The sequence below is a fragment of the Fundulus heteroclitus genome, chromosome 2 (assembly GCF_011125445.2).
Source record: "Fundulus heteroclitus isolate FHET01 chromosome 2, MU-UCD_Fhet_4.1, whole genome shotgun sequence".
NCBI classification, from domain to species: Eukaryota; Metazoa; Chordata; class Actinopteri; order Cyprinodontiformes; family Fundulidae; genus Fundulus; species Fundulus heteroclitus.
Window position 1 is genome coordinate 29941337 of NC_046362.1, and position 27475 is coordinate 29968811.

The window sequence follows — 27475 nt, forward strand, 5'->3', positions numbered from 1 at the left end:
ACGTGCCTTTGCCTCAGTCCTGTTTTATTCTAAAAGTCAGGAAAAGTGGGAAGCTTGAATGTCAAATAATGCAAGTGTGAATCTTCTTGTCTCAGGAAAAAAAAGCAGCACACAACCAACTTTCACCTGATAAGTGCTCAATTGTTTAATATTGGGCAATAATTACACGTCATGGTCATCATGGTTAGGTGAAGATAACTTTGGTTCAGTGACACTAAATTCTGAGGAAAAAACAACAACATGCTTTTAGAGTCATTTCAGATAAAAAGCCATTTTGCTTCCTGCCACGGTAAATCACTGTAATTCGCTGTAATCAGATGTGTTTCAATCTAATCTATTTGTTTGGACTTCTGCTACAACAACCGACTGCAGCCATGGTTACAAAAAGAAGAGTCCATTAAACCTTCGACTCGAGCTGATTTCCAACCAAGGCCCACGAGAAAAAGAAAACAAATGAAATAATTCAATCTAAACTTTGGTTAAACCACCAAGAGTCTTTCAAACTGCATGCAGACTCGACAGGTCAAACCGAACCAGTCTCAGTTATAGAAACTCCTCAGACCAACAGAATGTCTTATAGCTAACTTGAGTAGTACTTTCCGTTTTATTTATTTACTGTATGGTCATGGTAAAAAAAAAAGAAAAACAAGAAAGAGGACCTGTAATCAAGGAGCACAGCAGAGAGGTCAGGTTGAAAGTTGTGGAGACATTTAAAGCAGGGCTCTGTTATAAAACATCACCTCGAGCGTAGGGCATCTCACAGAGCTCCGTCCCACCCGCCATCTGAAAATGGAAAGTGTGCAGTATGACTGCAGACCTGGCAACCACCGAAGCCGACAGGCCAGGCAAACACGGCATCAATCAGACACTGTACAACATTAACACTGAACCTCAGACTGAAAACACCATCTGCACGGCCAAGCCTGGTGGGGGTGGCAGCACAATCCTGTGGGATGCCGTTCTTCAGCACGGACAGAGAAGCATGTCAGAGACAATGGGAAGATGGGTGGAGCATTTAGAGAAAAAAAAAAAAAAAAAAAAAAAAAAAAAAAAAAAAAAAAAAACACACAACAGGGACAGGGACAGGGACAGGAAGCAAAAGCCTTCGTACCGAGGCAGAGATTCCTTTTCCAGCAGAACTACATCACTAAACATGCAGCCAGAGCTGCAGAAATGTCTCTCTCTGGATGTGCAAAGCTGGGAGAGACATACTGCATCTCAAAAGGAGTTGCAGCTCTAGTTCTACAAACTATTGAATCAGGAAGGCTGAAGACAAATGCGTGCCCACCTTTTGGATATTCATTTAAAAAAATAAAAAATACTTATCCTTGTCTTTCCTCTTCGCAATTTTGCATTACTTTGTGTTGGTCTATCAGATAAAATCCAAATAAAAAATACATAAATGGTTGTAGTTGTAATATGACTAAATGTGTGCAAGTCCATACAGCATGAGCATGTTTGCAACATCCTTTATCAAGCGGCTAAATATTGTCTGCTGAAATTTATGAAAGAGTCAGAAAAAAAAAAAAAAGATTCTGCTACATTTCTAGATTCCTCTTTCCAATTTTAAAATACATAGACTTTTAAAGCTCAATATTTTGTGATCCAATTGTTTTTTTAACTCATAACTTCTTGTAAATCTGCCCAAGATATGAGAAAAATCTAACTACTGGCTGTACTGCCAAAAACATCTCTGGAAACAAAGCAGAAAATTTTTTTTTTTTTTTTGAGTATCTTTAAACTGCATCAGCCTGGTCCAAAGTTGAAAGAGACACACCCATACTTAACCGTCAGATAAGCGGCTCTGAAGAGGGACCACACTCCCATCGCCGACATATTTGTTTTTCCCCCAGGGGACAAACCACACCTCAGAAAAGTGGGTCATTAATGAGACAGAGAGAATACAAAAACATGAGCTTAGGCCTCTGTGGCTGCAAGTTTCAAATGAAATTTATGCACAACAGTGTTTTAGAGAAATACAGCAGGAGCCCAAAAGCATGATGGTAACTGTTTTACGTCATTAAAACTGCCCTATTGTAAAAATACAATTTTAACATTTTGGTTGGAAAAAAAAAAAAAAAAAAAAAACACACCTATAAATTTTTTTATTTCAGTCCATGTTTGTGGATTACTCATGGCTGGAAAAATGCATTTTTTTTTTTTGGAAAGCAAGACTGACAAAAACAGTGACGTAATAAAGAAATACAAATCAACCAGTTAACATTGCCAGAATAACGGCTTTGCTGTCAAAACCAGTGCTCAACTAAGCAACTAACTAATCTGATGAATTTAAAGAGCGCATTATTAAGATGGAGTACTGGAAAAATTCTGCAGATGAACCAGAAAAACCTGCAAAGTCCACAGATCCTCCTGAGATTTACACCCTTTAAACTCCTTGCTGGGCAGCAGCAGTAGTAACAAAAACCTCTGTGCAGTCTGGGCAACTGGTTTAAAGTGCACAGACATGGGCTTGATTATAAAATCAGTTGTTCTCACGTTTCAAAAATCGGGGGAAGCAGGGAAAGGGCAAATATTTGCATTGAGTTAAAGTCATCCGATGTAAATAAGGGGCAGAGGAATCTTCCAGACCACAGCAATTCAAATGCACAGATACAAGAGCACAGCGACACACAGGTGGGTAAGAAATAATTCAAACGATAAATGAGTGCAAATCACATACTGGAAAGAACCTTTTAAATTTAGCAAGCATCCATCCCTACTGATAAAATTACCAAATAAATTACAAAAATGAGCCAGTCCTGACTTGTGCCTTTGTTTTAAGGTTCTAATACAAACGTCATAGTTTCTCCTTTTATTTATTTACGTGCCTACAAGTCGGAACAGTTCTTGTCCCAAGAAGCAGCTCAAATTAACAATGTTACCACTAGATGAGGAAGGAAGCAATACTCACAGGTTAGAAAGTAGTCTTTAGCTGTCAAAGAAGTTACGCAAAAATCTCGAACAAATTAAAGACCAGACATGGTTGTGCATCAGCACCAGAAGAAGTCCAGGCGCAGAGATCTGTTAATCCAGCATACAACCAAAACACCTCTTAAATCTCCAAGGGGTAAGACGACAATGTTTCATCGCCCAATAAGATGGCAGTTAAGCTTCAGTCATTCCTTTTATGGATTTCGTCACATTTCAGCACCTGATTATTTGAACGCAGTTTTACAATCAAGGCCTTGGTGTTGATTGTGATCATTGGTACAAAGGTTGCATCCTGCATGATGGAGTCCAAACACAGAAGGCTATAAATGACTGTAAAAGGGGAGATTTTTTTTAACAGCATGGCTTTTAAAATCGGTGCTGGCCATTTTAGGCATAACCCCAACCTTGTTCCAGGCTTTTTATGGACATATATTCAAGACGTCCTGAATAACCTTTCATTTCTTTGCAACTTGCTTGTAATCTTTTAAAATGGTCATGATCAACGGTTCCTGAAAGGTTTTAGGGATGGGAGTTCATTGGAAAAAAAATAAAAATAAAATAAAAATAAAAATTATAATAATAATAATAATAATGAAGAAAAATCTCATGATGTGGAGGATAATAGCAGTGGCAGTCTCAAACAAATGAGCAGAGTTTTCTCCATATTTAAAACAAAAAAGAAATTACATTTTACACGTCTATCATAACTGTTACATTTATTATTCCAAAATATTATGCAGCTGTAGGGAGACGTGTTTACCTTGCCTACGCCTGAAATAAACATGGTTCAGGTTCGCTTGAAAAAAACAACAAAAAAAAACAGATATTTAAATAAAAAAAAAAAAAACAGATACTGGATTGAAATTGGTAGAAAAGGGCCGCAGAAATCCAAGACAAAAATCTTAAGAAGACCTTCAGAAAACCAGAAGCACTACAGATTTGGGCTGGGCAGTATATTGAGATTTAAAAAATATTACGATTGTAATGAGATTGTCTATGCTGTGTTATAATTATACCTTCATGTATTCCAGTAGGTTATTTTTCATCTATTTCTCATATTTATCTACAGCCGTTTAAAAACAGGTGAGAGTTTTGTGATGCAGCCTAAAAACACTGATATATTAGTTTTGGTTCATAATGCTCTCCCCTACAGCTGATCAACACCACTGGCCTCTTTAAAGCCAAAGTTAAAAAAAAAAAACAACTCCTGAAATGTCTGCGTCCTTCATCAAACGGCCATCAACTTGGACACATGGCTTAAAAGTTGCTCAAATTTAATTCAGAGTTTGATTATCTTGTGTATTATTTTTGGACGTTTTCAGATTGCAGCCAACTTCCACTGACTGTGGTTCTGGCCTCCATTTGGGTCGGTGGATTCTCATGAAACATTCATCAAACTAAAATAACTATGAATGACCTCCTACTGGTAGATATTATTCCTTCTGTACACAGAACCAAATGTTCCTCTAGTAGAGTAGATCATAGAAATATACTTTAAGTCATCAAATATCAAAGTGGGTATGAAATTCTCCCTATGTGGGTATAAATAGAGTCAAGGTTGGTAAAAAACTTTTTTTTTTTCCTTTTTTTAAATTAGGTACAAAATAGCAAACTTCCAAAGGTATGAATTGGTGAAGGGGCTGACCAAATGAAAGGCAAATATTTCTCTCTCTCTCTCTCAGATGTGATCAAGTGCAAAAGAGAACCTTTGTGGAGCAAGTTTCTCCTTTTGGTTGACCCAACCCGCTGCACCTCTGACGACACAGATTACCCAGTTGGCCGGCTTTGAGGCCATGTGTCTGGTTGTGTTGAAAGAGGCTTTAATTGGTTCATGTGGGCCCTGAAATCAGACCCTTAATCCCCACAGCATTAACACCGCACAGCGAAGAAGTTTGAGCTTGGATTACATCTCCGCCCTGCCAACAGTTGTGACACTAAATGCCACAGGGCTCACGGACCCGTTGCACAGAAATTGGTCCACATAAATACAGGGGTGGTTAAGGAGGTTTTGACCTTAAGCAACTAGCTTGATCAGCAGGTCCAAAAGATTGTAATTTTTAACCTGTTTAAAAAAACTTAATAAATCACTTCTGTTTGAGTTTGTGCTTTGGGAATTTCAAGAGTATCTAGACTTCATATTGGTTTAGATTACATTGAAGAGCAATTTGTGGAGCAGGTTTATACCTTCATAAGTCCTGGTGAAGTATAGGATTTATAGGATAATGATTATTAGACCCCTGGGGTGACAGTGCGCCGTATGTTTGCATTACCACATTTGACTTGGAGTTTCCAGATGGCATTCAAAACACCAAAAACACAAACATCTCAGACTGGAGGAGCATTTAACATTCAATTAAAGTGAAAACTAAAAGTTATTTATGCCCCAAAAGAGCAGGGATTCAACCCAAATCAAGACATCATACCTTAATACCAACACAACTCATCTGTAGGTTGATTTTACTTGGATGGCAGCTGAAATTAGCTAAAAGGCTACAAATTTAAAGTTCAAAAAGGTTTTGTTTTAATTTCAGGGCTTCATTATTCCATCCTCAGAAAGTAGGAGGTGTTTGATAGAAAGGGAGCAAACATTTGCCCGCATCAGAGGACAGTTCTGAGATAAAACCAACAACACAAACCAGACGGTTTGTCAGTTTTCCAGGATGATTATTAAATAACTTCATTTTATTTTACGGGCATTTGTTTGCAAACCTGGATATGAATATTGCTCACTTCTTTGGGTACAAAACATCCATGTGCCACAAAAAACCTTTCAGTTTAAATCACTCGACCAAAGCTGACCTAAATGATAAAAAAAAGCGTCTACCCTGAAATAGACAGTGAGCCATTGCTATGTTTACATGCACAACATTTCACAATCGGATTAAAATCTATTCGGATTGAATAATCGGATTGTACTGTTTATATGGGCATACAATAAATTAATCGTATCATAATGTCCATGTATATGTACCTGGCTTCATTCACAATAGAACTGCTCTGACATGCGCAGTTATCAATTTCCCCTAAAAAAAAAAATAAATAAATAAAAATAATAATAAAAACACAGAATATGTACTTCCATCTGTGCTAAACTACAAAAATAGTAAAAAAAGCAGTGTTATACACGTTTGTTTGTCTTCAGAGTGCCCAGACTGGACTTGCACAATGTTCTAATTACGGTTGAAAGGTTACTGAGTAGGCAACAAATAGGAGCTCTTTTATTTTCTCGTACATAAAGGTTGTATCTGAAGCCTCAACAGTTTTGCTTCCCAACATATTTCCACCACTCACCAACGCGGAATACGTCACGTTTGTGTCAGGCACACATATGCATTTGGGTAAGTTTACCACATTTGGAATAACTTGAGCCTGACAAGCATTTATATCATGGGTCATCAACCTTTTTGAAACTGAGAGCTACTTCATTGGTACAGAGTCATACGAAGGGCTACCAGTACCGACCTCTGAACTAAAAGGAATCAGAGTTCACCTCAACTTTATGTAAAATAAACACATTTTTCATGCTTTGTTATAGATATTGTCATTTTTAAATATGTGTAAATGCAAGTGTGAATAAACAGGAAGAGTAACGGTGTGACCCCTGGTTTATATGAACGTTGATCGGATTATCAATCGGCATAAACCACCCCCTCTCATTCGGATTACGATTTCATTCCAATTGACATTAATCCGATCATAATATTCCGATTTCCGCTTTTTTTTTTATTCCCATCGGCCGTTTTTTCCGATTACTTTTGACCATGTAGACATAGCTAATCAAAGCCTGCACAATGAATCCAGACTTTATCCAGTTCAACGTCACTAAACCCCTTCCATATTTGGTTGATCCAATGCAAAAATAAAAATGCCGATTCAGCATTTTAATCTTTTGTATGCTATGATCGTAAAATTACAATTACCAATTGCTTAAAGGAATCTCAGTAAAAGGTAATGGGTTAATCCAACGTTTCCATGCAGAAAGCCCTGTTCAGCTGTCAGATCCCAACCTTTGGAAAATCCTCTGACACGCTGAACCTCAACTTGGCCTTTCTCATTTGACAGCAGCCCCTCTGGTCAGTCAGTGACAGTGACGTTGGCTCCCTGGTGTATTTTTGTCCCGCTGCCTATACCGCCCCCAAACACACACCGCTGAGCTCATATATGCAGCAACACCCCCTTATAAGTCAAATGCTTATTCCAGGAAGTGGCAGCTTGTGCAACAAGGCCACCCCCCCCCCCTCTGGCCCAGAGGCGTCCAGCCACCGATAAGGAGCAGAAATACCAGCATGAAACGGTCAGAGATTAAAATCGAGAGGGTTGAGAGGGAAGCAGGGGGAAAAGATGAAAGCAAAGAGACATTCCACAAAGGAGCGGAGACAGATTCACCGCGGTTATGATTTAAAAAGTCCAGTAAGAAAAGAAGGCAACTGATAAAAGTAGAACCACCAACACAGCAATGAGCACCTGAGTAAAGTAACAATCATAACTAATTAGGACGTACTCCAGGAAAAATTTATTTTTATTTACTAAAGATGGCAACAGAAACCTGCAGCTGAATAATCTTAAACCGTTGCTGCTCTTAGATTAAGATTTAAAAGAAAAATTCCAATTTGTTTTTTGTTTTTTTTGCTTTCAAACTATATTTTTTCACATCGTTTCAAAACAATCGCTTCAAAACAAAATCTTTCATAAATGAATAGAAAAAAATATATATAAAATAACTTTTCAAGTATTTTAACTGCCAATCACTGATTAGAACTGGTCCGGGGTAAACTGGCAGATACCAATGATTGGTCTGATTAACTGGTGCATCCCTACTAATTTACTTTCAAAGTCTTGAAAATTTGCTATAACCTGCGCAAAATATTGAGTTTATCTGGTGAGTTTGTCTTTTCCAATCTCAATTTAAGTGTTTTTTTGTTGTTGTTTTTTTTCCACCATTACATTGATGGCTACTTCTGCTCCCTGTCTGTGTCAGGTGAATGGCTCTGGTCAGATCATGTGGCTCAGACGTCGCCCAGCTGTCCCCGGAGCGCTGGGCAGAGCGGTGCTGAAACGCTTCAGTTTTACTTTCAGTCTACGTGGAAATATCACCAGGAGCAACAAGTAAATGTATCTTAAACTGTAGCTCTATGCGTTAAATCTATGTTTGGAAGCAAATGTTAAACCTGCACTGCAAAAACAGAACAAAAAAATTTAAATATTCTTGAAATGAGTGTATTTGTACTTTATTTGAGTAGGTAAATCAGATAATCTGCCAACGGAATAAGATTTTTGCACTTAAAATAGGAACAGCTCATCTCCATCAACTTATTTTACGTGCATTATATCTAATTATCTTATTTTAGGGGTAAAATTACTTTTTCCGTTGGCAGATAATCTTATTTACCTGCTCAAATCAAGGACAAATACACTAATTTCAAGAAAGTTTTACTTATTATTAGTTCTGTTTTTGCAGCGTGTGAGCCTTTTCAGGACAACAAAGTAGGTTAACCCACGTTAGGGATGTCTTACAGAAGCTCTGGTTGGGCCAAAATATCTGTTGTCAGTGTCAAAAAGGCGAAGGAGAGGCTTCAGCATCATGAATGTCTCTGGAGAGGGAATTAACCAACAATATTACAACAACTGATGTAAACCATGCCATACAGACAAAAAGTAGGGTTAGGAAAAGATATTTTACAGCATTAAGCCATCTATAAATACATTTAGGTGCTGCTTCTGAATATTAAGCAACTTTGTTGAAGGGTTATTCAACCCCTTACGGTTGCCATGCCGGGGGTCACTACAGGCCATTTTACTAGCAAGTTTCGAGTCAATTTGGACCCAAAGTTTGTGTCACATGGCCAACAAGCACAAGCCACCATTGAACACCGCAACCAAACAGGGATGGGTTGAAAATGTTGTACGGTTTTCCGTCTTTCTGGCGGTATGAAAAACAGGAAAAAAGTCACCTGCGCTGTTGTTGGAGGTGATCGGTTCCTGCTGGATAGTCAACAAGGTAACGGTGTAGTCACGACTATTGGCATGAAAAAAAATCAGCAGCGAGCCATTAGCTAGCCTTCGTTACTATTAGAAACAGCATTTAATAAGGATTTAGACCTGTGACCTTTAAGCCATCAGCGCTGACCAAGCTGCTTCTCACCGACACGTTCATTCAGCAACCGTAAGCTCCTCGCGACAGCTGCTGCTTCTAATGCTCATTAGCATCACATCAGTAATCCAATACATTACGGATATAATTTTTCAAAGCTTAAAACTTGATATTTATCCTGATGATAGAAGCGAGGCTTCCCAGGAACCACGGGACGGCACTGAGTAGAGGTTTGTCCAACGTTAAGCCATAACGGGAGAGGGGCCGATACGATCTTTCTGCCTGACTGGATTTCAGCCTCTCAGGAGACATGAAGCCACCTGCAGCGTGCCCACAGGCTTCAACGCCATACGCTGCCCATCAGATACACGCATGAAAACCACATTCATTCTGCCCTTTTTGATGATGCATTTCAATTGTTATTTTCCCAGCATGAAGTAAAAACTTAAAAACTAATATCTGGTGATATTTCTGTAGATTTTCTCTAATTCCAACGAGGTCAAGATTACGCACGCAAAGCTGCATTTTGCATAAACCTCCAGTTGGATTTGGTCAAACTTTTTCAGAATCAGAAATACTTTAATAATCCCAGAGGGAAATTATTTTTATTTTGCTGCAGAGTTGGTGAAATTCTTTTAAATGGGTAAAGATTTTTTTCGGCCATGGATTTTGCTTTGCAGGACGTTCCAAACGTTTTCAACAGAATTGAGGTCAGTGTGGCAGGAAGGCCGTTTAAGAAGCTTCATGTAAGCCTTCCAGAAACTGTTCTGATGTCCTTTTCATTTAGAATAACTCCTTACTTAAAGCACGCAGAACATTGCCGCTTTATAAGCTCTGAGTAAGTATGAATGTCTGTTGGAATCAAAATTTTGAGTCCGATCGCCTTAATAATAAAAAAGTTACAAGGGTTTGAAAATGGTAGAAGACCCAAATTTGTCACTTTTTTGGGTAAACTGCCACCTTTGGCACCCATTTTCTCAAATACTGGCAGGAATCCCATAGAGAACTTTTTTCCCAGCTCGAGTACATATTTAAGATTGGAAAACTGCTATTGAAAAGTAGTCCCCAGGTTAGTGGAGCAAAATCCTATTTCTAGCCTCATTTTGAGCTTCAGCCTATGGCCTAAATGGCTGTGCTGTTTGAACAACCAACTGTCCCCCAGTATTATACTCCCACCGCCATGCCTGACAGCCGTTATGGTGTTTTAGGGGTTAAAAGCCTCACTATAAGCCTTTTAAAACAAATCCTGTCATTGCAGGCAAATAGCTTAATGTTTGTCTCATCTAATCATAAAAAAAACTTTAGCTCCATTTAGCCTCTCCATGCCATCTTCTGCACATTTCAGTCAGCCTTAAAAGGTGCTGACTTTAGAGAAGGTGCGCATTTCTTGCTCAGCATCCTGTCAGTCAACGTTGATGTAAACCTACGTCCCTGTGGACGTTTTAGCTGTGTCCAGTTCATGACAAGCTCCTCAACATCCTGGCTAAGTTTCTGTCCTCATTGTGCAGCAGTCTGGCTCAGATGGCTGAAATCTGGACACAACTGGGTGCTCAAACTTGACAATGCCTGATTAGTACAGAAACACTGGTTTGGGAACGGATAAAGCCAGCACAGCTTCTGGAGCTGCCCTGACCTAAGCTCTATTCAAAATGCATGGACAATGGTTAAAATTAAACCAAACAATTTAAATGATCTGCGTCAATCCTGGTAAGAAGAGTGGTAAAACAGCCAGTCAGAAATATGCCCGCTGCTCACTGATGGTTACAAAACACAGGTGGTTTCTCTGCTACTTCCTGAAGCATCTTTATCAAAATATTACCGGGTGTTTGTGCATTGAACTACACCTATATGAATAATTTTGAGTCAGTGTTGATTAAGGAAATCTTGAATAAAGTCAAACTTGTGCACTCTATTCTGGTTTATTAAAAAAAAAAAAAAACGAGAACATCAAACCTAAAGTTGTTTGTTATAACATCATTAAACTCCAGAACAAAAACCAATTCAAATCAATGAATAAAAGCTTATAAATAAAAATATGTCAATGCCCATGATGCGTGTGAGCAAACCTCAGAGCAGCGTTTGCATAAAACTGCAGATATATGTGAAAAATCAGTAGCTGGATTTCAGATTTTTATCTGACAGGGAAAAAAAACTATCTGGAAGCAAACTGAGGAAAAACAAGAACAGAATAAAATGTAAAAAAAAAACAAATATATATGAGACTATATCTGAATAAAACAGAGACCATTTTTGAAATTCATCTTTAAAGTCAAAAGATGTCCCACGTAGGTCTGAGAGTAATCTGCTTTTTTATATATTTCTGCATTCAAAAGACCAAAAATATTCCTGGCATTTTGAACTGGTTTAAATGTAACTATTTTGACTAATATTTTCTAAAGCTGAAAATGAATTGCATCTACATATTGAATTTGTTGACATTGGCTAGTCTGGTGTCATTGGATTAAGTTCGTGTCACGTCATATCATCTAATTTATGAAGCAACTTTTCTTCCCAGCCATAACTCAACTTCCGGAGCTAAAGTTGCGTCTAAATACAAATTGATTGTTAGAAATGGGAGAAAACGCCAGTCAGAGTGGCATTCAATCCCAGGCAGGCAGAGTCACCGAGGAGTCTTTTCAAAGAAGCATTCCTGATAGGCGCTCAGTCGTGCGCTGACGCTCAGTCAAAGTGCGGCTGTCCGTCAGCTTCCATTGAAACAAAGCGACACCGACCCGCAGAGCTGCGCCACACCTGCGCCGGGAAGCGCAAACTCACCTCCAGGAGCGGTGAACACAGCCTCGGCCTCAGCAGGGGTTCCTTCCGGCGACCTGTTCCCCTCCCGACTGCCGCACAGCTTCTGCACCGACACCCGGAGCCCAACTCCGGGTTCAACGCTTCTTGTCAACTCCAGAAAACCAACTTCTGCTCTCTGGTTTCCACAATAAAAGTCTCACTGGAGCACCGTTTCCGGTCGGAGATTCATATTAAGCATATTTTTTTCAAAGCGTTTATGATTTACTGAGAAAATAAATAAAACTTAAATAAAAAGCTTTTTTTTATAAGTAAATGGGAAGTTGTTGGAACCCAATTGGATGTGTAAAAAGACAGAAAACAAATCAATCTTTTCTTCCAGCAGCATTATATCACAGGTACGTTTTTTTTTTTTTTTTTAACACAACCTTTAATTTTAGTTTGGGTAAAAGAAAAAAATCCCACCTTGGACAAATCATAGGTGGCACATCTATTGACATTTTTCTAGCAATGCATTGTGCAGCCTTTTTGTAAACAGGAAAACACTTTGCCTTCTCTTCCTACAACATTTAATAAGTTTAAGCCATACGTTAACATTTCCAGGGCCTTTGGAGCGGGAAACAGGCCCACAGCATTATAGTCCCTCCACCATACTTAACAGTGACCGTGGGGTAGTTTTCTACTAATTCTTCCTTTGTTTAAACCCAAACGTAGCTGAATTGTTGTGCTGAAAAAAAACTGGATGATAATCTTGTTTGACTGTTTTCTAAACTCCACAATTATATTCTTATGACGCCAATAGCTTTTTCCAAGTGTCTAATTATTATGGACCCTAGTGTCACTCTTTTCTGAAGTTCTCCAACAGTTAGCTTCGGGTTTTTTTTTTTTTTATCTCCCTTGCTATCCTGCTCAGAGTGTTTTTCAACAAGATAGTATATGTCATATTTACACCTCAGAAAAACAGATTGTCGTTGACAGCTTTTCTGCTATTACCTCTGATCAACTTGAATAAATAAAATATGATTTAAAGAATACCCCAGTTCAATTTTTTTGATCTGATTTGTTGTTTGACTGGGAAAAAAAATCAACATAGATTAAAGAGAAATTTTCTAATTAATTAATAATGTTGCTGCATTATAAACAAAGATGCATTTCATTAATGGCTTTAAAATGAATGCAAGCATTTGCTTCCGTAGTTAATGGATTATGCTTTTGTTTAAAGGTTTTTCCCTCAGTGTGATGCTTTTATAATTTACAGAATGGTTGTAGAATGATGCTTGATTCAGAGATTTAAGAGACCTCCAAAAACAGTAAATCGTTGGAGACTTTTATTTTGAAATGAAACCAGCCACCTGTTCGGAACTAGGTTTGTGTGTTTGTTTTGTGTCCAGCTTCACGGAACCAGTAGATATTTCTTAAATAAAAGAGGTTGATTACGCTGTATTTAAATTAAGCTATTCAGTTCCCTAATGAAGTTTTCCCTGGTTTATTTGTGTCACAGACAAAAAGCTACGTCCCTCCTTTAGTATACAAAACCCTTCTTGTTATTTTGCTCATGGTATCAGAAAACATCATCTTCAAAAATACTTTGAAGAAATACAGATAAGTTATTGGTAGTATGCTACCCTCTAGTGGTACAACGTTGCCACAACATAATGAAAACTTTAAAATTGTGCTGTTCAATATTTCCCCCTGGATTTATGAGCGTTAAAGAAAATTTATTGTAGCATCACCTTCTTTTCAATTTCCAACCATTTGACAAATTAATGTGATGCCAACACAGATTGACGTACAGTTCTAGTAATAAGCCCAATTTGGTCCAATAAAATGTTCTAGTGAAGAGGATAGGCACATACCACGCACATGTCAGTTTATCAATTAGTTTATGACAGACAAAAATATGTGTAAGAAAGAAAGAAAGAAAGAAAGAAAGAAAGAAAGAAAGAAAGAAAGAAAGAAAGAAAGAAAGAAAGAAAGAAAGGAAAGAAAAACTTTTTTTCAGATAATGACCACCGGGGGGCAATGGTGCCGCATTTAAATGTATTTGGTGTGCCGCATGGGGGTTATGAATAACCTGACAACAGCCAGCTGCATGTATCGCTCCGCCTAGCTCCACTCACATACATCTGGGACACCGCCATAGGGATTGCCTTTACTGAAGGCTGGGCCTTATCAAAACTCCTTGCATATGATTGGATAAGCCACTTGTCTGTCATCTTTATCGACGTGCTATTTCAACCACTCACACCGAAGCTAACCTGTGACGCTGATGAGACCGACGCAGGAAAAAAAAAACTTTTTTTTTATGTGTTTGCGGCTCTAGTGCAGGGTTTCCCGCAGCGCTATCTTGGCGAGGCGGCCGCGGAAAACGTGTCGTCCCTCTCCCCCCCGCTCCGCGGAAAACATGTCGTCCACCCCCCCCCGCGAGTCGGTCCGCCTCGCATAAGCAAATTCCTGCGGGAAACACTGTAGTGGCACACCTTTTATTGACAGTGAGCTGACAGGAAGAGGGGGGAAGACAGGCGGCAAAGCGCCGCGGATCGGAGTCGATCCCGGGCCGACCGCGTTGAGGACTAAAGGCCTCCTTATATGGTTCGCGCTAACCGCTAACCGCTCCGGGGACGCGTCCGCATTGCGCGTCCGCGCCCCGGAAAACAAAACTTGCCAAATCCGGTCGGGAGAAGGGCGAAAACATCGTTTCCACCAACAAAAGCCTTAAGAGCCGTTCTCTGATGTTCTTTTAATGAAACAATATTAGGTAGATTGGACAACACGGAAGAAATAGCAGCATCAATGCTAACGCTTGCTTCCTCGATGCGAGCCGCCATTGTTGTTGGAATCTCACGGTGGCTTCTCCACTACGTCACATCCATGAAACACCCGCCCTGCGTCCTGATTGGCCAGACCAAAAATTTGGTTGGGGAAATCACTTTCAATCAGCCGTGTCCCAGATGTATGTGAGTGGAGCTAGGCGGAGCGATACATGCAGCTGGCTGTTGTCAGGTTAGGTTATGAAGGCATGAAAATAAACTGCGTATCATTATGAGTACATAACAAAATGAGTTCTTTACTCCTTATTTTTAAAGGACAATTCTGCAAATACAAATTTAACTTAACGTATTTAATAATATTAAAGCATTTACTAATATTAATATTTGTATGGAACATCAAATGTAACGCGGTACATGGACACATTAGATTACATAAGCACACTACACAAGTACCTTCCATAGACACAGACATGTTATTGGCACTAATGGAGCCCCATAGTTGTGTCCCTTGTCTTACACACCGGAATAAAATGTCTAATGCTTCACTAACATGCAGTCAGACTCTTCAGAGCTCTACTAAGAGCAAATAATAGAGTCAGGTGACAGATATGTTTTTTTTACCATTTGAATATTAGATAATATTTAATATTGCTTCATTACAGAATAGGTCAAGCTTAGTCAGATTGAATGGAAAGCATATGTGAACACAAATGCCACAGATTGTCAATTTGATTCAGGTCTGGACTTTGACTGGACCGTTCTTACACATCAACATTGATCTAAACCGTTCCTTTTTAGCCCTGGATGTACGTATAGGATGTTGTAAGGTTGTCTGCAGCTTCTTACAGGATTTCTGATTAGATTTCCCTGTACTTAGCTCCACATTTCTTCCCATGAACTTTTCTGTCTCTATTGAAGAAAAGCATCCCCACAGCATGATGGTGCCTGTCTTTCTTTCTTTCTTTCTTTCTTTCTTTCTTTCTTTCTTTCTTTCTTTCTTTCTTTCTTTCTTTCTTTCTTTCTTTCTTTCTTTCTTTCTTTTTTCTTTCTTTCTTTCTTTCTGTCTGTTTGTCTGTCTTGTACAATAGACATAAAATATATTAAAGTCTGCTGTCTGAACAGGGTAAAATGTGAAAATATTTACAATAGAAGACTAGATCAGATGAAATAAGACAAAAAAAGTTTGTTTTTTCTAGCTTTTAAAAAAATGCCTTATTTTTTTAATTGCATATTGAGATGCTCTAAACAAGAGGATCAATTTATTTTTCTCCAGAACTGTTGCTCTAATGAAATAAATTTTAATGCACTTTCTTTTTTTTTTTTTTCTTTTTTTTCGATTTTCAAAAAGACCATGAAATCATTTTATTAGTAATTGCTTATATTACATAATAACCACAACAATTTTGTTTACATGCCTATTTTGGATTTTATTCTTTCATCTTGGGTATTTTTTAAACTGCCAACAGGTGACCTTTAATGGTAAAGTCATCTTCTTGTCCTGGGGGTGGGAAGTGGGCCCTTATACAGCTGACTGCACACAAGGGTATCACAGCCCTGTTTGCCTAAATAGTCCCAAAACCATCTCACAAATTGTCTAACTAATGCACTTTCTTATGTAGGGCGTTTGTAGGAAGAAATAACTTCTGAACATTGTTCAAAACGTAATAAAATAACTCTGATCAAACTTGAGTGACCTTAGACTTAGATCATTTTATTAACTACTGTTCACAGCTTCCATTTCTGCCTTGCCTCATTATAATCAGTTTCATTTTGGCACTTCTGGAGCTTTTCCATCTCCTTAAACCCACCCACCGCCAATCCTCCTCCTCCTTTCCCAATAAAACAGATCCAGCTGCGCGTCGTCGCGCTGCGTCATTCGGCTCCGCTGTTCAGACGCTCAGCTGTGTTTGTGCAGTCAGTGGAAGGAAGCGGACACGTCCGGTACCATGCTGCTGTCGGGGTTCTGGGGTCTGTGCTTGCTGTGGACGGCCGGCGCCATGGAGCGAGGTCCGGTTAGTCTCAACGAGATGTTCCGGGAGGTGGAGGAGCTGATGGAGGACACTCAGCACATGCTGGACGAGGCGGTCCACAAGGTCTGCGTCACATTTGATCCATTCATATCAGGAGAAGGGCAGAACTCTGGAGAAAACGTCAGTCATAAAATATAAAATGAACAAAGAATATCACTGAGAGCCAAAGGTGTGCGCAAAAGTCTACGTGGGTGATCGTTAGTCTGATTGTCAGGTTTCTGCCTGGTTGAGACGGGTTTTGGCAGATTACGCAGAGTTTCCATGTCTGAATGTTTGGGTAAAGTCTGACCGTCGCTGCTTACAGTCTGGTTTGTGCTCAGAATGGAAACTATTCAGTTAATTTACTTGGGGAAAAGCTGCTTCTGAGGCTGAAATCCACTCAGCTTTTTTTTTAAAGGCATAAAACTCATTGGAACCCCAAGTAGGGCCTTCTTTTTGGTTTTCTTGCTTGTCTTCTCAGGTTTCATTGGACCCAGTCCATTAAACCCACTGAGATGAGTCAGTGCCGGGTTTTGATGACAGGATGGTGGAAGTGTCCATTAGGCGGATCAAACTGTTGTGTTCTCATGCTTTAATTCATTTTCATGTTGGGGCATAACATTATGACCACTGACAAGTGAAGAACACAGATTACAACCTTTACGATTCAGTTAGCTACCTAATTAAACCGTCTAGTCACAAATGCCAACATATGCTTCAAAAAGGATATTTTTTTTTTAAAATAAAGACAGTAGAAAATGGGTTTATCATATAAATTACACAACCACAGTTTAATTTGAATTATTGGGTACTTAAAAACATTACGGAAAACATCACACTTCTACAAAAAGAATGAATGCATGTTCTTTAATTTCAGTTTATGAAAAGTGAAGGGGGGGGGGGGGGGGGAGGTATGTAGTTTGCGACCTAAGGGGGAAAAAAAGGCCTAAACAAAAATAGTTTTCCAACATCTCTGTCATTCTATTGTTGAAATTCTTTACAAATATTGCATAAAACACAAATAAACAGCTGTTGTTTTTTTTTCTCTTTTATATTAAAAAACTACTGTAGGTTGTTTTTGTTTTTTGTAAAAAAAAAAAAAAAAAAAAAATTATCTTGGATGACGAATCAAGTGTGGAGCTGTAACTGCAGCTTGCAGACTCATGGCCTAATGAAATAATTTGATCATTACCAGAGCTCTGCAGAAGTAGCTGACATGCCAAGAAGGTAATTGAGCCTTTTGCATCAGTTGTAAGTCCTGCATCAATTGTTTAGTCCTGCGAGGAAGCTCGCAGGACTAAACCCCTGAGCACTGGAGTTGTGCAGCATATCAAAAGTAGTTCAAGGAAGGAACACAGATGAACCAGAAATGTAGCCAATCCTGGGTCATCAAGTTGTTGGGTTTTTTTTTATTCTGGTTCAGAACCATGGCCTCAGATCTATTGGAGCCGACTCTTCTCTATTTCAGCTAAAAATGAAAAGCTGTGCAAAAAGTTGCATTATTTAAAACATCCTTGCACTGTTTCCAACAGATGACTAATGAAAGTGCAAAATTCTCCTCGTCCTCTGTGGATCTGCCTCCCAACTACCACAACGAGACCAGGAAGACTGTGAAGGGCAACAAAGGGGAGACTCATGTCCTGGATCGAACAGACAAGGTGGGTTCCTCACAGACAGAAACTCATTTTTAAAGGCTTGAATTATTTAAAAAATAAATAAATAAATAAAAATCTGCTGCATTATTCTTGTCAAAACGGACTGTTTTTGTTCTTCAGCCTCTGCAAAGCTGCACCAAGTCTCACATGTCAGTCTTTCTTTGCAGGAAACGGACAACAGAACAGGGGAGACGCACGTTTCACACGTGCACGTTGAGGTCTCTGGTCAGTGGAACAGTGTGAATCACGTGAGTTTAGTTTTTTTTGCTGTTTGCTCGGAGTGATTAAGAGCAGAATGGTGCCGTTAAAGCAGGACGCTGATAAAGAAATAAGCAAAAACCCACAGATGAGATGGGTAAAAAAAAGATGCGAGCCAGATAAGAGGAGAAAAAGAGCAGCAAACGGATATAGAGAGGGTTGCAATAATGGGTGGAAACCTGGAAGAAATGCAGCTGAGCTGATAAGCAGCGGGGAGTGGATGGAAACCTGGACAACAGAGAGCAGACCTCTGCTTTATGAGGCTTGTAATAAAGAAAGCAGCAACTGCAAGTAAAAAAAATAAAAAATAGAAAGTATGACCTTAATGCACCCTTGTCTGCAAGTTTTTGGTTGTAAACTTGTTTTTTCTAATGTTGGCATAACGTTTTGGTTATGACTAAGGAGTTTCCACAGGTATGTATGAAATGAAGACATTTAAATATTTCTGATTTCAAGTCAGTTTATGCGTTGTAGCCCCTAAAGTATGAAAACGGCCAATTGAAATGGATAAAAGCCTGCTTAATTTTTTTCCCCCTCCTGTTTATAGTTTTTATGACGACCCTAATAGCACGGCTGACTCTAACATGTATAACAGTTTATAAAATCCTAACATTTTTAGGAAGAGATGGAAATGTGGAGCCGTTTCTGAAACCGTGGCTGGATTGTCTCCAGTCATTTTCCTTTTTCATGCTGTGTAAAACGAGCTCATCCAGGAACCAACTCTACCATAAATTTCAGAGTTTTGCACCAGCAGGCGGGCAGCTTAATGGAAACTGAGATCATTATTGCAGTTTGCTGCTTTACAAAGGTGGTTTTGATCTCCTGCTTTCCTGGCAGCCGTACAGATGTTGGTTATGTTAATAGTGCCTGCAGCTGGGAAATAAATGCCAGGAAACCTAAGAAGGGAGGGGGGGGGGGGGGGGTCTACAGAAGCCAGACGGAGTAAGCTCAGTTTTTCTAAAGCTGGTTAAAATGTTCTCAGTCAGTGTGCCGCTATAGTAAAGTAAAGAAAGGCTTAACAAAAGGGAGAACATTGGTGATGTTGTTGGTTAGAAGTGGGGGAAACATTTGGCTAATGTGATTGTAAATGCCTGTCAGTTTCTAGTTTCTGAAAGACATAAAAAAATCACCTGGGGGGGAAATTAAAATATTTAGACATGGATCATGCCTGGCACCCTTTTTTTTTTTTTTTTTTTTTTTTTTTTTTTTTTTTGGAATCTTTTTAAAGGAGCAATAAGCAAAATTTCATTATTATAGATGGAACTAAAAAACATTTTGTGATGAACTAAAGGTATTTTTAGATGGACTATGGGTAAACTTCACACACCATCTCTTTGTGGTGCTCTCTAATCTCTTTTTTTACCTAGCCGGGCCGGCGGCGCATGCATGTACGTGAACAGCTGTCACTCACATAGTAGAGCCCATGAAATGCCACCACCAGGCACAAAATGGCGGAGAGCACGCTCATCGGATCAAAGCATTATTTTGCTAACAACATTATAAAGTTATGAATTACTTAATACTTCGCTAGACATGTTCCTCTGAAAGGTGATGCTGTGTATTTATCCTTTGCAAATACTTGCATACCAGCTCATGCCGTGGTCTACAGACAGTGATTAAGCTCCACCTAGTGGTGAAAAAACGCTTATTGCTCCCTTTTTTTTTTTTTTAAAGATAATAAAGCCTTAAAGCTACTCTCTCTGCCTGCCCCTGCTCTTACCTCAACTTTGTACAATCCCCTTTTGTCAACAGAACACGATTTAGCCTACACTAACAACATTTCACAATGTTGGAGCATGCCTCTATTGGGTCTAAGAAACAATATTTATGGAAGGAAGTAGATTTTTAAGTCTGGTTAACCATTTGTGTTGATTTGCCCATATGCATTGATCTTTGTGCTGCTAATAGGTCCAATGATGGCCGTTTACTGGTAGATCCCACGCGCTCTTAAAGATTTCCTGGTGTTCCAAAGAAATTGTTACGTAATTTACTGTTATAAGGATCCCTGGGCTCTTGGAAGAGAAATGGACCCTGATTTTTACTGTTTATTATCTTAAGACTGATCCTGGTCAATTTATTGTGCAGTCCTGCAAGTAGAGCTGCATTGTATTAAAACAATGTTACTTTTATTGAGTATTACAGTGACTATATTCATTACATCTCTTCATCCATGATTTTTCTTTTCTGCACCACTCAAATTTTTATCAACTGTGGGAATTGAGGGGGAGTGAGTTCTTCCAGCTGTTATGCAGAAAGTGAATGCACGCATTGTATTATCTATATAGCAAACATCTGCCTGCGGAATTGTTTTAGATATTTCTTTGAAAAAATAAATGTTCATTGGCTCTGCTTTCAATGCTTTACTAAAAGCAATTATCTTTTTTTAGCATAACATAAATGTCAGTTATAAATGAGTGCCTTTTATAAATGATGCATTTTAAGAATGTCACTAAGTCTGTCTGTGTTTAAATTGTAGTTTTATACTACAATTATACTTTAAAAAGATACAGAGATCTTTCATAAGGAGGACTGCTTCCCCCCTCCTCCCCACACCTATATTTGACATCTGCACTTTTTTAATATTGTATATTTCTAAATAAACTACAGAGTATTATAATTCATTGATGTCAAAAATATATTTTTTTACAAGACAACATGCGTTACATTCACTTTTTTATATAGTGTTTACAAGCTTTACTTTGACATTTAATAATAATAAATACTGCTCTGGAGCAGAGGTTTTCGATCTCTGCAGGCCTCCGCTAAATAAAACTTTTTTAGAGCCACAAATGTCATGCAACTTTTTGTAAAACAACTTTTATTTTCTACCTTTTTTTTAATATATATTTTTATCTTTTTTTTTTTTTTTTTTTATTGTATTGCTAATATTTCTCACATTGCCACTGGGACAGCATATGAAAATTACCTGGAAAAAACAGTCTGGCACAATGGATCTATGCTCTTTAGATTGTTCTCTATACATGGACCCACATGAATAAAATGAAACTATTTGAAGTAACAGGTGTCAAAATCAAATTTGGACACGAATACCTTTCATATTTGTGTTCATGAGCTCTTAAATCTTGCTTAAATATGTTAATTTCTTCTGTTATTTGAACCCACAGGAGTGCATGGTGGATGAGGACTGTGGGAACTTAAGATATTGCCTGTATGAGATTGAGAACTCAAAGTGCCTTCCCTGCATAGCAACAGATATGGTGAGAGTCATTGTGTTCTGGTTTTGCCTCAGCTACATGTTCATATGAACCTATTAAGAGACAGCAAGTCGCAACATGAATTAGAGTAGCCTCTTCAGCTGCTCTTGTTTTTTTTTGTTTGTTACAGTTGACTCTGATTTAAAGTGCTCTTACAGAGTACAAGTACAATAAGTGTTTTATACATCTTTAAACTGTAGCTTTGTTGCTACTTTTGACCAGCAAAGCGTAAAAGCTATTTAAGCAGACCTCTAAATTTGTGCTGATCTATGGGATCAGCACAAAGTGGTGTATAATTGTGAAAATGTTTGTTTTATGTTTAATAATGACTTAAAGTGTGCCATCATTTGTAATCACCACCCCTGAGTCAATACTAGTAATTGACTTTCTCTGAAATATCTGTTCCAAGTTTCTTTTTTTTTTATTTCTACCTGCATGTGTAGAGGCTGAATCCAGATTTATTTTTATTTTTTTTAAATAAAAGCTCAAGCAAACTATGTATATAGTAGTTTTATATTTGCTCTATACCATCATATGTCTGGTACCTATGAAATGATACAGGAGAGAAAAAATGATGTAACTGATCTAGTCCTTAAAGGCATCAAATCTTAGTTTCTATGACTTTAAAGTCAAAACGGCTGCTCATATTTTCTTCTAAGCGTCTCTGAAAATTGTTTCCCTTACAGCCGTGCACAAAGGATGAGGAATGCTGCTCAGATCAGATGTGTGTCTGGGGTCAGTGTACAGTGAACGCCACCGGCGGAACGGCGGGGACGATCTGTCAGGGTCAGAGCGACTGCAGGCCGGGTCTCTGCTGTGCCTTTCAGCGAGGTGACAAGGACTCTCTACGCATTTCTAAATTTATATGGGATACCAGTCACTGTGTGCTTGGTGAACACAATGAACTGCTTCTGCTTAAATCTGCATTTTCTTTTTTATTGCAGCTGATAAATCCTCATCTGCTGCGTCATTGTAATAAACATTTTATTTCAAGTTTGAGATGAGAAAAATTGCCAAAGTAAAAAAACGGTTTTTCTAATTCACCTTTTTTATGGCATTTGTATGTCGAACAAATTTCAGAAATATTTCAATAAAACAAGGGTCACCTATTCGTACAAAATCTGTTTAAATACAAAAAGAAATGCAAGAATTAAAGCGGGCTGTTGTGGTTCTCTGTAATGCAGGTGGGCAATTTAAAATAAATCCAGCTTGACTTTCTTCTTCCTCCCATCAGAGTTTTTGTTTCCGGTTTGCAGTCCCAAACCTGCTAAGGGAGAGTCCTGCTTGAACCACCCTAACCTTCTGATTGACATGCTGGAGTGGGACCAGGAGGGCCCCAGAGACCACTGCCCTTGTGCGGGCAACCTACGTTGTCAACCTCACGGGTGAGCACAAATTTAAAGCTACATATTTGTAGGGCGAAACCAACAAAAAAAAAACACTGACATCTTTTTGCTCAAAACTCTGACTTTTCTTCTTGCAGTCGTGGATCTGTGTGTGGAGAGAAGGTCTGAAGGAGTGGCGGTTTCCAAAGGGCAGATCATCAGTTTATTAATACAGTGTCCAATCTGGACAGCACCTGCACTCTTTATACTATTTATGCTTAACTATCAAGTCTATATTGTAAAACGAAGAGGAAATAAAGGATGTTTTGACAGCGTTCTCTTATTTGCTGGATATCTTAATGATTGGGAATTTTATTCTGGGTGTTTTATTACATTTCTGTATTCCTGCAATCCAAAAAATGGTTAAAAATAAAACTGGACTTCTATTCTGGAGCTGAAGACGATTCTCTTCCCATCCAGGAAGCTTTCTCAATCCAAATTGTCTGTAGTGTGGAGTTCCAAGCTTTATAGATCTGCTGTTGATGCCTCATTGGAGCTTAGATTCACATGAAGGTTAACCTAGAATCATGACCTGGATCACTGAGAATCTTCACCAGCATATTCTGCTGTGTCACTGAGTTGATAAGTTTTGGCCCTGTGGGCAGATGCATCATCATCCTGAAGAAGTTACCTGACCACCTTTCAATTTATTCCTTTTCTTTGGACTGATGTATTCGTTCCCCAAACCTTTTAACTTGAGCTGTCCTCTGACGTATCCATTTGTTATCCTGTCTTTGTGTTGGTGACACCGTCTCCAAACTGTACAACATAGTAGGTATTGTTACCTTCAGCTCATCTTCAATGTCTACTGTGGCAATTTTAGTAATGAGTGGTCCTCCCTGGTCCTTTACCTGAAATGGCACACCAAGCTATCGACTATAGAGATTAACTTTCCCCAGACTGTTCATGGTTTTTAAATATTAATTCATTTGTATTTTTTATGTTTCTGGAAAAAACAAAAATAACACCTTTACCAGGTAATAAAGTTACTTATTCTGTTAGAAGTAGACAAAATCACAAGAGTTAAAGAAAAAAACAAATTGAAAAAGTAGTGTGGTAAAACTACACCTTTGCTGCTTCCTTGCAATTTAAGAGTGAATGGAGCAGGCAGAGGCTGCTAATTAAAGTGCTAACTGATCATATGTGGCAAAACTCTAAATCAGTTGGCTGCTCTGGAGTATTGATGTTAAAGGAGTGGTGATACCTCTGTATAAACTATTTCATATAGTTGATATTGCTGCATGTGTAAATTATCCAAATAATTTCATTTAAAAAGGTTGAGTACAGTAATATGTGGGTCTACGGAGTTGATTTTACTCTGATTGGCTACAACCATGTTTGGAAAACTGATCAAGCACACTCCCACACGCCCTTGCTCCTGCCATCCACACTTCTCTTCCCGGCGCAACACCATTAATATGGTATTATGGCTAGTGGAAGAGTTTGTGTTGCAGGATGTTGGACAGGCGAGGTCAAGCTGACCAAAGGCTTAAACCTCGCGGAGAGATTCATTATCCATACAGTGGGACCGAAGTACAAAGCCAAAAACAGGACCGTGGCAGAGAACTCGCTGCTACAGGAAAGCCACGCAGGTGGCAGCCGTTTAGCTGGTCACCATGTCAACTTTTTTTTTTTCAGTTACAAAAACACCTTCCTTACATTGACCGTATTTGGAAATTAAATAAACTTACAGGTAATGACAACGGTGTGGTCGCCACGTTCAATGTTGGTACAGAGGTTTTTTGGGGTTTTTTTCAAATCAAAAGTTTGTTTGAAAACCCTAACTTGAATTCACCCATGTTCAGGAAGCGTGCTGAACATGGTCACAAATTGGGGTTATAATTGTGTGGTACTTCCCCATAAATGAACTTCAGCCTATCGTCTGTGATTTTCTCATCCTTAGGGAGTAAGTGGAAACTTCCATCTGTTTTTGAGCACCCTTGGACATAACAGCTCCCTTTTTTATTAACCATTCTCTGCTCAAGAGGGGCAGTCGGACATGCTGGTGCGACTCACGGCATTAAATTAGCTGTCCGGTGTATCTGCTCTGATTGGAGAGTATGAATTATGTAGAACGATAAACTGTTTACTGATTTGTCAGATTTTGAGCAAAGAAACAAAGCTGACCGCCCATGAGCAGGACCTGTGGTACGCGTTCTTGACATTCACATGGCCTCATCAGTGTACAACAGATAATATTATATCCTTAAAACCACAGAAAATACATTTTTTTGTCATGACTCATTTTAACGGAGTAGAAGTACAACGGTAAATTCCTTGGATAAGTAACTGTTAATGCTCATCAATCGGTGAAGTGTTATGACGCCAATACCTCGTGTATGAAATGCATCATTTTACACAGAGGGAAACATTTTAAGATGGCTGCCAATCTCCTCAGGTGTGAACATCGCAGGAAGAGCTCCGCCAAGACTCTGCAGGCTACATGAGGAAAAATGTTCCAATTAAACTCAAGATGATGAGAATAATGGTTGTCAGGAGAGAGATTCTGCTCTCTAAAATGAAAAGTAGCTGGCCAGTTTAGGCATGCAAAGTTGCACCTGAATGCACCACATGATTTTACATACAAGGCCAAACTGGAGGCGTTTGGACATAATGTGCAGAACTGAAAATCACACCCCAACCCCAAAGAGGTGCAAAAGAACTGTGTGACACACTTAGAAACTTTGGTTTAACTCAACATGTTAAAGAGCCAACACACAAACAGGGACATATTTTAGACTTGATCATCACTGAAGATTTCTAAAGTCAGTGTAACTGATGTTGCCCTATCTGATCACTTTTCTGTTACCATTGAAAGCTTCATTTCCAGTGACTCCTTTAGCCAAAGGGACATCATAAGAAAACACATCTTTAAGGACAACGCCACTGAAACTTTTATCCAAGCTTACTCTTCTACGTCAACATCGTGCTCTAACTCAGTAAATGAGCTAATAGATAACTTTCAGTCTAAAGTCTCAGACATCATTGACAGCATTGCTCCAGTTAAAGTGAGGGTTGTTACTGGGAAGAAAAAATCTCCTTGGAGAAATGCTCCAGCAGCTAGAGGCGAAAAAAGGGAGTGTTGAAAAGGTGAACACAGGTGGAGAAAGAATAGACTCCTGGTTCACTATGACATCTATAAAGAGAGACTTTACAGATATAACTTAAAACTGAAAAATGCAAGAGAATCTTTCTTCTCTGAGATTATCAACAAAAACATTAATAACACTCGTGCCTTATTTGCCACGGTCGACAGGTTAACAAATCCTCCTGTGTCCGTGGCTTCTGAACTCCACTGGGGCCTGCAATGAATTTGCTAACTTCTTTACTGACAAAATCCTAAAGATTAGCGGATCAGTCTGTACATCCATATCAACTTTAGAACCATAGCTGTCTACAACTAGAATTGATCTTGACAAAATGTCTCAGTTCAGCCAAAATAACTACAAAAGCTTAGAAGAAAGCGTTCACCAGCTAAGTTCCTCCTCCTGCTGCCTTGATGTTTTACCTACAGCTTTATTTAAGAAAGTTTTGCCTGTCATAGTGTCTGCTTTGACTCAGATAATTAACATGTCCCTTCTGTCAGGTGTTTTGCCCCAGTCTCCAAAAACAGCAATTATCAAACACTGTTGAAAAAGAACAATTTTGACAAACTACTTCTGCAGAACTACAGGCCCATCTTAAACCTCCCTTTTATCAGTTAGATTATATATAAAAAAGCTGTGTTTCAACAATTAAACACCTTAACGACCAGCCACTATGATGTCTTCCAGTCAGGCTTCCGTGCTCACCACAGTACAGAGACCGCCCTTATCAAGGTGTTTAATGACATCCATATAAATACAGACTGTGGAAGAACCACCGTGCTGGTTCTATTGGACCTCAGTGCAGCATTCGATACTGTTGATTATCCATTCTGTTAAAGCGCCTGGAGAACTGGGTCGGCCTTTCTGGTACAGCTCTCCACTGGTTTAAATCCTACTTAAAGGACAGGGACTTTTTTTGTGTCAGTAGGTAACTTTACATCAAAGATGACAAAAATCACATGTGGGGTTCCCCAAGGGTCCATCCTGGGTCCCCTTCTATTCAATATCTACATGCTCCCTCTAGCTCAGATAATAAAAAATAACATCAGCTACCATAGCTATGCAGACGACACACAGCTCTACATCACCATGTCACCAGGTGACTATGAACCAGTTCAGGCACTGAGTAAATGCCTAGAAGAAATCAATGCATGGATGTGCCAACATTTTCTTCAGTTTAATGAAAACAAAACTGAAGTAATAATCTTTGGAACGATAGAGGAGAGATCAAAAGTTAGCACACATCTTCAGTTGCTTCAGAAACCACTGATCTGTAGTGATGGACTCAGACCTGAACCTTCAAAAGCATCTAAAGACAGTTAC

The 27475-nt window shown here is 38.9% G+C and overlaps 2 protein-coding genes across 10 annotated transcripts in view; one reads left to right on the forward strand and one right to left on the reverse strand.

Moving 5' to 3' along the window:
• Nucleotides 1-11934, reverse strand: part of mical2b (microtubule associated monooxygenase, calponin and LIM domain containing 2b) — an 81449-nt gene extending 69515 nt beyond the window's left edge. For all 9 annotated transcript variants that reach the window (XR_004927264.1, XM_036124603.1, XM_036124599.1 and 6 more), the window contains exon 1: nucleotides 11798-11934. The gene's annotated coding sequence lies outside the window, so the exon portion shown is untranslated. The remainder of the gene's footprint in view (nucleotides 1-11797) is intronic.
• Nucleotides 806-23349, forward strand: dkk3b (dickkopf WNT signaling pathway inhibitor 3b). The gene is made up of 9 exons (XM_012867491.3): nucleotides 806-926; nucleotides 11728-11908; nucleotides 16391-16637; nucleotides 18086-18211; nucleotides 18376-18456; nucleotides 21592-21684; nucleotides 22368-22512; nucleotides 22916-23066; nucleotides 23165-23349. Exons 1-9 carry the CDS (start codon nucleotides 806-808, stop codon nucleotides 23193-23195), a joined length of 1176 nt encoding a protein of 391 aa, XP_012722945.2. The 3' UTR covers nucleotides 23196-23349.
• The last annotated feature ends 4126 nt before the right edge of the window (nucleotides 23350-27475 follow it).